The sequence below is a fragment of the Pituophis catenifer genome, unplaced genomic scaffold (genome assembly GCF_029215685.1).
Source record: "Pituophis catenifer annectens isolate HBS135680 unplaced genomic scaffold, rPitCat1.0.hap2 SCAF_4, whole genome shotgun sequence".
NCBI lineage: Eukaryota > Metazoa > Chordata > Lepidosauria > Squamata > Colubridae > Pituophis > Pituophis catenifer.
Genome location: NW_027256884.1, coordinates 107,213,788 through 107,228,758, shown reverse-complemented (window position 1 = coordinate 107,228,758; position 14,971 = coordinate 107,213,788). Strand labels below are relative to the sequence as shown.

At 40.8% G+C, this 14,971-nt stretch overlaps 1 protein-coding gene across 1 annotated transcript in view; it reads right to left on the bottom strand.

Annotated features, from left to right (window-relative positions):
- The window catches only part of KATNAL1 (katanin catalytic subunit A1 like 1), a 41,811-nt gene that overhangs the window by 13,777 nt on the left and 13,063 nt on the right, over positions 1-14,971 (bottom strand). The window contains exons 4-6 of the mRNA XM_070943870.1: positions 13,868-14,033; positions 12,714-12,841; positions 10,321-10,426 (exon numbers count right to left, since the gene is read on the bottom strand). Of these exons, the coding sequence (XP_070799971.1) occupies positions 10,321-10,426; positions 12,714-12,841; positions 13,868-14,033 (400 nt within the window). The remainder of the gene's footprint in view (positions 1-10,320; positions 10,427-12,713; positions 12,842-13,867; positions 14,034-14,971) is intronic.

Genomic DNA, 14,971 nt, shown 5'->3' with positions numbered 1-14,971 from the left:
TGAGTAATCTTTGGCCCATCATACTCAGGCTGTTATATTTTTGACCTCATTTTGCCTCAAAGCACTTGTTACATGATCTTGATATGACTAGCATTTCTTTTACCCCACTGGTCTGCTTAGATAATCTAAATACAATTGTCATCCAGACAATCAGGCAGATTAAGATAAACCACACCATGTGTATTATGAAAAAGAATGTATTCAAGCAAATGCTCAGGGGAGTTCCCAGGAACCGTAGCCTATTCTGTTCAATGCCTGGTGAATTGAAAGCAACAGGAGGTGACGTAGGCCCTTGAAGTTGATCATTCCCAACCAGCCTCAACTCTTGGATTGCCTTTTCATGGGCATGGTCTGTTGTAGAGGCAGGGGAACACTTCGCAACATTAACTAGATTCTTTTGAGGTTATGGACTCTGATGAAATGTAGAGGATGTAGTCTTCCAGGCCCTCTGTCATCCACAGGCTAGATCTTTGCCTTAACTGAGTCCTCCAGGGGAAGAATAAATGCGACTAGCTGATGTAATAGTTTCCACTCCTGGTTTACAATAAATGGGCAGCTCCTAACTGTGTTTAGATTTCTGGGACAATCCTATCTGGTCTGTGCCTGTCTTGGAAAGCTGCACAATTATATATCTTAAATGGTAAGTCCACAGCACAACACCAGTGTGCCTAGCAACACTTAGTTCTCTCCAGAACCCACAGATCATCTGATTTTATTCTTTTGTTCTTGACTTCTTTTAAATAGCTGGTGGTTGCCAAAAAAAGGAGTACAGAATATCTTGAGAGGAAGATTTATCTTTTGCTAAATGTCTGTTTTATGAGCAAACCCACCACACTAATAATTTTGTGAGGTGCCCACAAAAGGTTTTGAAAAATTCCAAATATACCCAATGGTTCCAAAAGTTAAAACTCACGATTTAAACTTCACTTGTTCTTTTGCACCCAACTTGAAAAGAATTTATAATTTACTCTGGAGAAAGTATGAAAGAGCCATTGATGGGGGAAGAAAGGACAAAGCCATTAAGGAAGGACTTGAAAAAGAGACTGCACACTCTAGAGACTGAAATAAGTATGAGAAAGAAACTCAAAGTAATCCCATCTTGATTTTGTTTATATAAAATGAGATAAAGAAAACTTGGACATATTCCTTAAATCTCTGAGGTATCTGGTCAATCTCAAAGAACTAATTCCATCTGTCCTTCTGCCTAGTTCTCTAACCATAATCCTTAAAGTTTTCCTGTTCTGACTGTGCAAGGTAAATTTTCCATCTTGATCTGTTGTGAAATGTGACTCATGAATGCTTAGAATGAGTATTTCAAGATCTTTTATCTTTTTTCATCAATGCATATTCAGAGCTGTTGAAAAGTCACATATAATTCATGAAGCAAAGGTTAACTGCTTCTGTGTAAAACCAGGTTCTTAATTACAGACATTTATTTCATAAAAGGAAAGCAATGAATAAAGACAATACACACATCAGTTTTGCTACTGTTACTGAATATCTTTTATCCACCTGAAAATTACTATCAAAAGATTTCTAAGGAAAAATTGTACTTTTAGGATAATCACATTAACACCAGACATCAAAATGAACTTTACACCATTAACATCTTACATATTTTTACAATAAAAGAGCTAATGAAAACTAAAACAAACAAATTTTGCAAAATGTGTACTTTTTTAGGGGGGAAAATAATTCAAAATTAATTTTTAATTATAAAAATAAATATAACAAAATCAATTATTCAAAAATAATGTCCCTTCATAAAACGTTGTAAGGTAAAGGTTCCCTTCGCACATATGTGCTAGTCGTTCCCAACTCTAGGGGGCGGTGCTCATCTCCGTTTCAAAACCAAAGAGCCAGCGCTGTCCGAAGACCTCTCCGTGGTCATTTGGCCGGCATGCTGTTACCTTCCCACCAAAGGTGGTCCCTATTTTTCTACTTGCATTTTTTACATGCTTTCGAACTGCTAGGTTGGCAGAAGCTGGGACAAGTAACGGGAGCTCACCCTGTTACGCGGCACTAGGGATTCAAATCGCTGAACTGCCGACCTTTTGATTGACAAGCTCAGCGTCTTAGCCACTGAGCCACCGCATGCCTTAAAATGTTGTACTCTCCTAAAAAATTCCTAAACCAGTATCCTTCACAACAAATAAAAGTTAACTACCAACGCTATTTCTACCCTGGACCTCTATCTACATCAGGACTTTGCCAAATCAAGGCAGTAAACCTATGTACCACAGATCTTGCCTTCTGGAAGAAAAATAAGGGGAAAAATTTCCAAACATCTATAAACAACCATTCACTGTAATGGGAAGGTTTCACAGACCTACTAGAACATCTATCCAGTCATATGCTCAGCCAAGCTGAAGAATTTATGCTGAATTCTTGCATGAAGCTTAAGAACCCATACAAAATATACTATTCTGTGCAAACACTGAAGATTTTTTTTCTCCACTTCAGACATAAGCAAGAAACAATTCAAGATATTTTATATTTCCCATATCCTGGGAAAGCATACAACTGAAGATCACCCACATAGATGTGTGTTTATATGATAATTCACATCAACACAACAAAAAACACAACATGCTTTTTACTGGACTGTGCGCCCTTGTACTCACTCATAACTTCACCTTTGCCATAACATGTAACTGCAGATTAGTGGCAAAACTGTAGACACATGCATGGCTCCCAGATCTTCAAACATATTCATAGCTACCTAGAAAAACATTTTCTCAATTCTTATCCCTCAAAATTATCCTTTGTTTGAGATTCCTTGATGACATTTAATCTTCTGTATCTATGAAAATGAATATCTTTTTAAATTCCTTCATTATTTCAACAGCTTCTACCCCACAATAGTCTTCAGCCTCAATCTATCTACGAAACAAGCCCACTTCCATATAATGGCAAAACTAGAAACTGGGCACATAAAAAACCATGTTATACAAGTAACTACAGATCTAGATGCATACTGTGTGCTTCAATTTCCATTCAGAATACATCAAATATATCATCTATACCTGCGGTGTCAAACTCAATTTCATTGAGTGCCGCATCAGGGTTGTGTTTGACCTTGGAGGGATGGGGGATGGGGTGAGGTGTGGCCAGGTGTAGGCATGGCCAGGGGACATGGCCATGGTGGGCGTTTGACACAGGTCAAGATGCATTTTTCCCCCTTTGCATTCAAAACAGCTATTCCAAACAAAGGGAGATTTACTTTCTGGCACAAATCATCTTAATTCCATAATGTATAGATTAAAGACATGTAGAGTCCCTAGCTGCTATGGGGCTTGACTCTTTTGTAGAGGAGCAGAGCATAAATGAATTGACAATTTTTCCAGATGTCTCTAAAAAGTGTCTGTCCAACAGTCTATCAATCTTTGTTATTACCTGACACACCCTAGAGGAGGACTTAATATTAGTAATAATTTACAAAATTGTTATACCATCTAATTCTCAATGACCCTGAGAATGACCCTCAAAAAAATTACAATTAAATCAATTGCAGGTAAAAGATTGAGATAAAAGATGGCAAACTCAGTGATACGAGGGCCCTCACTCTCTCTCATCAAAGACCTGGGTAAAGAGCCAGATTTTTTTTGCTCTTCTGAACAACAGCCATCCAGATCTTGGAGGATACCTACTTCTAGTTGGCAGATGTTGCTAAAGAGAAGGTGAAGAAGGTGCTGCCTCCTGCAGCACTCTGCCAGCCAAAATGGGGCGTGGCATGCCTCTACCTCTTGTAGCACTTTGCCTCCTGCCTGCAGGGCTGGTCTGGAAATATCAAAGGACCAGCCTGCAGTGCCTCTGCTGGCCAAAATGGGGCTCCCCCCGTGGCCAGTTTTCGGCCTCCAGAGCCTCCTGCAGCATTCTGCTGGCCAAAAATGGGTCATGGAGGGGCCTAGCATGCTCCCCCGGGGCCCGCTTTGGCCGTTAGGGGCACCGCAGGCCATTATTTTGATATTTCCAGGCCGGCCTCACGGACCAGATCTAAGCACTCCGTGGGCCGGCCTTGAGTTTGACACCCCTGATCTATAACTATATCTGTACAACCATATTTTAAGTCAAAACAGGAAAAAGCCTTATCAAATGCCTACATACCGTATTTTCCGGCGTATAAGACGACCCCCAAATTTTCCTGTTAAAATATAGGGTTTGGGCTATACTTGCCATATAAGACTACCCCTCTTCCAACGCACACCAAATAAAAATTAAAAAAACATCAACTGGCTCACCCACAATGTAAAAGCAGCTGTGCTAGACCCAAAATGGCCCCTGAAACAAGCAGGAACCTCACACAACCACAAAAAGTCCAAAAACTCAACTTTCACACTTTACACACACAAAATTCCACATACAGCTTTGTGAGATTTTGTGTGTTTGTGTAGTTAGAGTGAAACACTACAGAAACACACTAAATCTCAGAAAGCTGCACAAATATTATTTTATTTTATTTTATTTTAATTTTTATATGAAAGCTAAATTTAAAACTTCCTAAACTTTAAATGGCTAGGTCTAAAAAAGAACAACTAAAAAAAAACCCCAATTAACTTTTTTTTTTTAAAGATCCCAAAGGGGAAAAAAACTTACCCAATAGAACAGGGGTCTCCAACCTTGGCAACTTTAAGACTTGTAGACTTCAACTCCCAGAATTCCTCAGCCAGCTTTGTTTTGCTAGCTGAGGAATTCTGGGAGTTGAAGTCCACAACTCCCTGCCTGCTTGATTGCAGGCAGGGGTTGCTTGCTGATGGAATGGATTCAGGCAAGCGAAGCAAGGCAAGAAGCTAAGGCAGTGGTTCTCAACCTTCCTAATGCCGCGACCCTTTAATACAGTTCCTCATGTTGTGGTGATCCCCAACGATAAAGTTATTCCTAAAACATCAAAAATATGTGTTTTCTGATGGTCTTAGGCCAGGGGTCCCCAACCTTTTGGACCTCAGGGACCACCAACTTCATAATTTTAAATTTTGCAAACCACTAATACGAATCCAGTGCGCCGCTTGCTGAAGCACCTGGACTCCCAGTACGGGATGGGGTCCTTCAGGCACTCTCCCTCCTCTCTATCTCTCTCTCTCTGTCTCCCACTCTTTCTCTCTCATTCTTTCTCTCTCTCTCATTTTCGCTTTCTCTCTCTCTCTCTCCCTCTCTTTCTCTCCCACTCTTTCTCATTCTCTTTCTCTCTCCCCTCTCTCTCCCCCACTCTCATTCTCTTTCTCTCTCCCTTTCTCATTCTTTCTCCCCCCTTTCTCATTCTCTTTCTCTCTCTCCCACTCTTTCTCTCTCATTCTTTCTCCCCCTTTCTCTCTCTTTCTCCCACTCTCTTTCTCTCTCCCCCTTTCTCTTTCTCTCTCTCCCACTCTTTCTCTCTCATTTTCTTTCTCTCTCCCTCTCTTTCTCTCCCCACTCTCTCTCTCATTCTGATTCTCTCATTCTGATTCCCTGTCATTTTGTCTCTCTATCTCTCATTCTCTCTCTGATTCTTTGATTCTCTTTCATTCTGTCTCTTTCTCTGTTCTCATTCTCTGTCTCTCACTCTCTCTCTCTGATTCTCTCTGTCTCTTTCTCTCATTCTCTTTCATTCTGTCTTTCTCTTTCATTCTTTGTCTCTTTCTCTGTCTCATTCTGATTCTCTCTCTCTCATTCTCTCTTTCATTCTTTGTCTCTTTCTCTTTCTCTCTCTGTCTCATTCTGATTCTCTCTCTTTCTTTCTCTCTCATTCTCTCTCTCTCTCATCTCATGGGCCAGCCAGTGTCTTGGGGCTGAGAGGAAGTCAAGCATCTCCCTGAGAGACTGAGGGCCGGAAGAAGTGTGGGAGCGAAGCACTACTTGAACTTGTGCGGCATGAGCATTCGCCTTGGTATATTTGCGCCAGCCGATGGCCAAGGCAGCCCTCATCTCTCTGCTGAAAGTGCAGCGTCAGGATTCTGCCTTGGTATATTTGCGGCGCAAGGCAGCCTTCGTTTCCTGCTGCTTGGGACTCAGAGCGGTAAATGGTGACTGGTCCGGGGAGCAGCTGGATTTTGCTCTCCATTGCGGACGCCAGATCAGCCCCCTGCAAGATCTCATCTTTCAAGGAGCGCTCCCTGAAGTGGCACTGGAAACTTTGGTCAGGCTCCTCGAGAGACGAGAGCTTGCAGGGGGCCAATCTGGCATCCGCAATGGAGAGCAAAATCCAACTGCTCCCCGGACCAGTCACCATTTACCGCTCCGAGTCCCAAGCATCAGGAGATGAGGGCTGCTTTGTGCCGCAAATATACCAAGGCGGAATCCTGATGCCGCTCTTACAGCAGAGAGAAGAAGCCGGATTTTGCTCTCCATTGCAGATACCAGATCGCCCCCCTGCAAGTTCTCCTCTCTCAAGCAGCCCAACCAAAGTTTCCAGCCCCGCTTCAGGGAGCGCTCCTCGAGATGAGAGTTTGCAGGGGGCCGATCTGGCATCCGGATTAGAGAGCAAAATCCAGCTGCTCTCCGGATCAGATGCCATTTACCACTCTGAGTCCCAGGCAGCAGGAGAGGAGGGCTGCCTTGCGCCACTGGCTGGCACAAATATACCAAGGCGGAATGCTGTTGCCGTACAAATGAAAGTAGTGCTTCACTCCCATAGCTTCCAGCCATCGCAAACGCCGCTTCTTCCCGCTTCTGCCGCCCCCTCCCCCACCGCCACAACAGCACCATTCATTCCGGATGGCGAGGGCTGCGCTCGTTTTTCTGTATTGCACCACCTGCAAAAATACAAAAATACAAAAATTTCTCCGCGGACCACCAAAGGACCACCGGTTGGTGACCACTGTCTTAGGCGACCCCTGTGAAAGGGTTGTTTGACCCCCAACCACTGAGCTAAGGTAAGCAAGCTGGAGGGGGAAAAGTTTTTCCCTTCTCCATGGCTCTGGCGATCCCAGCTGAGTTGCCTGATTAGCAGATCGTCAGAGCTTGGATCGCCAAAGCCATTTAAGGCTCGTCAGAGCCTTTCGGGCTGGTCTGCCTGGTTACAAGAGAACGACACCCGGCGTATAAGACGACTCCCGACTTTTGAGAAGATTTTCATGTGTTAAAAAGTCATTTTATACGCCAGAAAATATGGTAACTATTTAAGCTTCAGTGGAAATAAGTTGCATTTGCTTAGATGTATCGAAATGATCCTCATAGGCTTATCTAACTAGAGATAGAATGGATTACTGTACAGGTCAGCTGTGTGTTCAGTCTGATACATTAGGGATCTCTAGAAGCTTGGCCTGCTGGAGATGCCCATTACAGAATCAGATAATAAAGCAGTATGGTAATTTAAATTTAAAAAGCCTGAAAATTAGACTGGCAGGTGTCTGGGAAATGAATGATAGCTACATCTAAAACAGGGTTGGTTAGCTAACACAAGGCTATTGCTGAGCACATTGTAAGCCACCCTGAGTCTCCGGAGAAGGGTGGCATATAAATCAAATAAAAAAAAACAAAACACTGTCTAAAATGAAAGATATTCAGTGAAGCAATAATTCAATCTAAAATCAAAACGTAAGGGTGAGGGGAGGAATATGCAGCCACAGAACTAAAGCTTTAAAAAAAAAACTTTTTCCTAAAAAAAATACTATTTGATAATAGCCATATTCCCATTTCATAATAATGGGAATAATAATAACCATATTCTTCATTTCAACACAAGACAGATAGTGAACTTGTTCCAAATAAAAACATTGAGCCATAGCATGTCCCATAATTTCAACCACCTCTACAAACTTGTACTCCCCAAATAAAATCAAACATGAGCAATTTTATCAGCAAAAGCTTGCAAATTCATCTGCAATAAAGATACCTCATATTTTAGAAATGGTTTGTGGAAGGGCATAGGACATTTTACTTGGAATAAATCCACTGAATGAGATTTGCTAGATAAATGGCAATGGAGAAGCTGTTAATACTATTACAGCAACAAGATAATCTGATGCTATCTTAGAAATAGCCAATCTGGTGACCTTATCATATAACTTCTGCCCGGGCCATCACACAGCTCCATTATGTGTAATAATCAAGACTTCTTCACTCATGGTTAGTCATCTCTTGCTTGGACCTGTACAAGCACTTTACGTGGATTACTCTTAAAGAACATTTGGAAGCAACAGATGATTCAGAATGCAGCAACTTGAGTAGTCACGGGGATACCTTAATTCAGTCATATAAGCCCACTACTTTAGGATTCAATTTTATATGCAATTTCAGGTTCTGGATGGCACGTTTAAAGCCTTCATAGATCAGAACCAGGTATCTTTGGGACTACCTGTGTATCTACCCATCCAATAATATCTCTATGTCTGCATTCTGGGAATGTCATCCAAAAACATCACAGAAGTGAGCTTTATCAATTGCTGTCCCCCTTCTATATCATTCCCCCTGAAATCCAAAAAAAAGAAAAAAGAAAAAAAAAGAAAAAAATTAGTTTTAGTGTTTTAGGAACGGCATTAAAACATGGCTTTTCCAGCAGAGCTTTGGAGTTGGGAAATCCTAATGTTATTCCCTCTGGTTTTGAAGTATTTGTTCAGTGTAACTGACATTTCCAGAGTTTATATCTATAGACATATTCTGATTTTTGTATTGGAATTTTATTAGTTTTAGCCTAGTTTACAGAGGACATGCATGATGCTCAGAATCTGAAGGAAATAAGCACAGCAAATAAATAAATGAACAAAATTCTAGCCTTATGTCCTGTACAGGAAGAACAAGAGCCTCAATTATTTGTATCAAAAAAGATACTCCTCGACTTATAACCATAATCAAGCTTGGGACTACGAGTGTAAGTGTTGTGGGTCATTAATTGACCAACTCAATTTTACGAACAATTTTTCCAGTGGTCCATAAGTGAATCAGCATCAGGGGTGAAATGCTCCCGGTTCGCACCGGCTCGGGCGAGTAGGTAGCGATGGCGGCGGGCAGTTCGGAGAACCGGTAGCAAAAATCCCTTCCCCCCCCCCCCAGCTTGCTTACCTTCACACGCCTGCCTTGCTTCGCTTGCTGTAATCCCTGCAATCCATTGCATCAGCAAGCAACTGAATCTCCCTGCCTGCAATCAAGCTCATCAGTGAGCAGCTCTTTCTGCCTGCCTGCCTGCCTGTGTTTTTCCCCACTTTGGGAGCTTTAAAAAAAATAGTTAATTGGGTTTTTTTTAGTTGTTCTTTTTTTTAGACCTAGCCATTTAAAGTTTAGGAAGTTTTAAATTTAGCTGCTTTTATATAAAAATAAAAATAAAATAAAATAAAATAATATTTGTGCAGCTTTCTGAGATTTTGTGTGTTTCTGTAGTGTTTCACTCTAACTAGACAAACACACAAAATCTCACAAAGCTGTATGTGAAATTTTGTGTGTGTAAAGTGTGAAAGTTGCTTTTTGTGGCTGTGTGAGGTTCATGCTTGTTGCAGGGGCCATTTTGGGTCTAACACAGCTGCTTTTACATTGTGGGTGAGCCAGTTGTGTTGTGTTGTGTTGTGTGTGTGTGCCTGTGTGAGGTTCCTGCTTATTGCAGGAGCCATTTTGGGTCTAGCACAGCTGCTTTTATATTGTGGGTGAGCCAGTTGGGTTGTGTTGTGTGTGTGTGTAAAGTGTGAAAGTTGGTTTTTTGGCCTTTTTGTGCCTGTGTGAGGTTCCTGCTTGTTGCAGGGGCCATTTTGGGTTTAGCACAGCTGCTTTTACATTGTGGGTGAGCCAGCTGTGTTGTGTTGTGTTTTGTAGGTTAAAAAAGGGCAAAGAAGTGACGTCAACTTGGCCACACCCACCTGACCAACAAGCCACACCCACCCAGTCACCTGACCACTAAGCCCCACCCACTAATTAAGCCACGCCCACAGAACTGGTAGCGAAAATTTTTAGATTTCACCCCTGATCAGCATGGTCAAGAGAATATGTGGCCGTTAAGCAAACTCATTTTATCTGCAATAGGTGTTTTGCTTTTTTTTTTGTTGGAAACCAGAAACAAACACCGTTTTCCAGCCAAAAAAAAAAAAAATCATAAATGAAGGTCATTTGATGATAGGACACTGCAAACAGCCATGAGCCAGTTGCCGAATGCTCAAAATAGGAATACATGGCTGTGGGGAGGGAAGAATCAGAATTTCAGATCCAGATCGTAACACCCTTTTTTTTTTGGATCTGTGGAGTCAAGGACTCTCTATTCAGAATATTTCATTTCCTTTTTTTTAAAGTAATACCAAAGATTACATTTAAATATGTACCCCCAAGTTGGTAGATTTATTGCAAGAGAAAATGTTTGAATATATACAATGTTATACATGAGTATATATTTTCATAAGGACACACATATAATCGCTAGCTTACTTTCCAAGGTCTTCTGATTCCTTTGAAAAAATCTGGCATCCACAGTGGAAGAACAACTGCCTCTCTTAATAATTTTTTGGCTTCTTCTAAATCTGCGATATCATCCCTATGTGAAATAAAACTCAGTTTTAGGAAGATAATATACCTTTTTTCCCCCAACAACAAATATATAAATAAATGTTAAATGCTTGCACTTCATTGATAAAATATATAATGACAAGTTCTTGCACAGGATGATAGCACAATTCAGTGTTCTGAAAAATGACCTTCCATTTAAAAGACATGCGGAAAATGACTTGCAGCTAATCGCGGAACAGAATGTTCTGTTTAAAAATAGGTTTCTTGAAAACATGATTATCAAGGCAACACCTAAAAAGCTTTTCAGCATTGTTGCACATTTTAATGAGTGTCTGTAATGAGCCTTTTGTTCGTGGTACTATTTAGACATGAAGTGTGCTTCGTAAGCAAAATAGCACTCACAATTAGCTCAAGAAGCTTTTCTGTTATAACAGAACTGGAATGAACAATTCTAGTCTGATATGGATCTGCCATATGGACTTGCTTCATGTCTGCTTTCTAGATTTGGCTACCAAACTCTAGGGCTGTGATGGTGAACCTATGGCACGTGTGCCACTGGTGGCACGCAGCGCCCTCTCTGTAGGCATGCAAGCTGTCGCCCCAATTCAGCTCTGCTGCATATGCACACACGCCTCCCACTGGCCAGCTAGTCGTCGGGTCTCTGCTGCGCTTGCATGGCGGGTGGGGCATGTGCAGGGGCCACGCATGCATGTGGGGGGGTGCATGCGGGGGGTGCAGTATGCACGGGGGCAGGGGGAGTGGGGCATGGGGAGAGCGTGCACATGCAGGGGGTGCATGCACATTTCATTTTGGGGGTTCAGGACGCCCCGCATCCGTGAAACCATGTGCACATGCAAGGGGGTGGGGGAGCATGCACCATGCACGCATTGAATTTTGGGGGTTCAGGTGTCCGAACCCCCAAAATTCAATGCACGTGCAGCCCTGGGCATGCGCCCCACCCTCACGCATACGTGCCCTGCATGCGTGTGACTATGCGCGCATGTGGAGGGGGTGGGGGCACATGCGCAGGCACCGTGCACACCTTGCATTTTGGGGGTTGGGCTCACACATGCGCATTTGCACCCTCGCAATTTGGGCATTCGGTCTGGAAAAGGTTAGCCATCACTGCCTTAGTCTTTCAATAATTCTGTTTTAGTCATATTAATTATTTTAGTCAAGGACAGGAAATCTGCATACCTCTGCAGCCCAGGGCCCAATATATGAGTAAAGAAAACCAGCAATGGTTTTGCAGATTAAAGACAATTAAGATGATATTGTTATTTTAGGGACAAGCAGAATGAATAGGAGGAAACCCTGGATCACGTTCAGAATTTCAAATGACAGAGTTGCAACTTTTCAGGCAGCTCCTTAAAACACTACAAAGTTCAGTTCCCTATGATCCACAGAGAAAATGAATAATATGGGAAATGTTAATGAAAGATAAAGTTTTTAGGTGCTCACATAGCTCACCTGCTAACTTAGATAGAAACACAACGGCTGCTAAAATAACTTGAGAATTAAAGGTATTTCTGGAAATCTTATTTTCAACCCTTTTTCAGTTTCACATGTTTATGATCCCATCTAGACTTAACAGTAATTATTGTATTATTATGGGTGCCTTGTGAAGAGCTATAATGCTTTAAGGCTAAAGTATCTCCATATGGTGTCTGTAACTTGCAGATTTCTCCAAGTAGATATTTATAGCTCTATAAACAGCTTCTTACAGCACAATCTTTCATAAAACAATATGCAATAATATATTTAAAATTTAACATCATCACACTTTTATGTAATGATATGGAAAATTATTGGTAATTATCAGTTTTTCAAATCTCAAAATTCTATTATACACGCTTCCTTTATTCAGAAGGCAAGATTTTCAGAATACTCAATATACAAACTGCCCAAAGGATTTTAGCTGATGAAAGACTATTCCTTTTTGATCTTCTCTTGACAATAATTTGCTATTTTAAATGTTATGCATCTATGAAAGATTATTCTATTCTTTTAAAAAAGGAAAAGTACTGCAAAGATATCTGAAGTGTTATCCAAAATAACCCCCGATATGTAAGAAATAGTTGTTCTTATGTATTATACTCTCTTTTTATATTATTGTTATATTGTTCTGCATTTGGATTAATCCATCAAGCCTTACAAAACCATTAATCTTTAATGTGCAACAAATCTCTTGAGTTTTTCTTAATATCAGCAGTTACCACAGAATAAATACAGTCATTGCCCAAATGTCAACATCTTCTGGATATGTATCCCCAATAAATATTAATATATCTCATTTTACAGAAGAATTACTATACCAATGAATACTTAGATTTCTTGACACAATATCTCTCTCAAGAGCTTCAACCAGATCTTTATCATATCCTGTTCCATCAAATTTCTGAATTTCACTGTCACCACCACCATCCTGGGGGATCTTCTTTCCCTGGATAAAGGAGTTAGAAGCGCGTAAGTATTCATCTATATTTCTTTTTCTTCTCTTAAACAATTACCTGGGTTCTACTCAGATAAATTTGATGAATTGTAGTTATGGGATGAACCAAAACCAGTCATCATAAATACCAGGGATTTCCAATATTATCTCTCATGAAAAATGGAAATTTGAAAGATCTGAAGGCCAGATGACCATTGTGGGAGGGACAGAATAAGTAGCACTCAGGAGTTGTTTAGATATGCCCAGCTTAATCAAAATAGAACAGAATTATTTTCTGGGTAATACTTTTGAGGACTGTATTTCCTCTGAGTTACTTTCAAAACATAAATGCCTACTACATGCAAGACCGAATCAAGCCAACGTTGGGAAATACATTATTTGGGGGGGGGGGAGGAAGGAAGGAAGGAAGGAAGGAAGGAAGGAAGGACTCTATCTCACTCGTTTCTGGACTATTTATAAATTAAATATAGCATATTGGAACGATGATAGTATAGTAGCTATAAAGAGCTGGCTCTACCCCTTGCCTTGTCTGTGACACCACCTAAATGCAGGACTAAGAGTGCAGATACTTCTTGGCTTACCCATTCTGAGAGCACAGTCCCAATTTCTTCTCAGTCTAGAACCAACGGTCTTAGTATCTGTGATGAACCAGTGACCATCACAGCCTATGCCTGGCTGAACCTGGCAAACTGCTGCCCTAATTCCAACAGTTGCTCTCTTGGTGGATGTGGGTGTAGTGAATGTGGCATTTTCTACTGTTCTGGACTACAGTCAAGATGGCACCCTTCCTTTCCTTCCTTTCTTGTCTGCTGCCCATCTGTTTAGTCTGCTTTCATTTATCATTATCACAAAAAATGGGGACAGCAATGCCTCCTTCTGTTGACCTTGATCTCACCAGTCAATAAATATAAGCCTGTATGGTTTATTCGTACCCTTATAAAGCATCCTGTGAGTTACAGAAAATGCCTTCAGGGTGCCGCAGGATATAAATTGGAAACCTCTGCTCTAGACCCTTACCTTTTCATCTTTCCCTTTTCCTTTAGATTCCCTCTCTCGACTACTTGCAGGTTTTTCACTTTTTGATATTGGTTGAGCTCTGCCCACAGGTCCCCGTTGTAATCCTGGCAATTCTCTCCGCAGAGGTTTCACTTCTCGATTGGGTCGTTTTATCTGAGGTGGGACTCTGTGTCACGTGAAGGAAGCACACAAGAAACTGCTAAGATGAGTAAAACTATTTCCATCTTGTACTGCTAATCAATTTCAGTCTTCCTAACACAGTGTCCTCCAGATACATATATACTATATCCAGAATTTCAAAACAGCATAGCCACTACTGAAAACTCTTATGAACTCAGTTTTGAAAGCTGCCACAACTCAGGAAAGCTGCTCAACATTGGGGAAAGCTAATGTTCAAATTGCGTATCTTGATTTCTAAGGAGCCATGGAATGGCTACGCTTTGGGGCCTCACAGCTACGCAGTTCTTTGTATCCACATAATCCCGTCATCCATTTTCATTGCTGTGCAGATGATGATGATAGAAATTAAGTGAAGACATTGAAAAACTACACACACATCTCAAAAAATGGAGCAGGAACTAGGAAATCGGGGCAATTATAGAGAGAGAGATGCTAGGAAAAAAAAGTAGAAAGATGAAAAAAAATAAGGCTGAGGAGTTAGCAATATAGTCTGATAACAGGTACAAGAAAGAATTGGACCAGAAGCTCAATTCAGGCATCGCATCAAACTGTAATTAATGAAACTTAGCTACAATTCTATGTGAACTGCAAACTAAATTAAAGTTTTCAACAGTCCAGCATACTGGAATCTAGGAATTGTAGTTAGAAGTGGTTTTGAAAGTAATCGTATTTTGGTAAAGTTTTCCATAAAAATCTGTAATTAAAACTGAAGTTCCGTTTTTAGCAACCATCATACTAACAGAAATAGTCACAGAAAAAAACAGACCTTAACGTTAACTAGCATACTAGGTTATGAATAATAATTCAAATGTTTGATGTGATTCTATAGTCAATGCTCACATTTTAAAAAGGGAAAAGGAGTAATAAGGTAAAATAGCTCTTTTCTCAATCATTATACTATTTTCTCTCATAAATTTAGTTGCT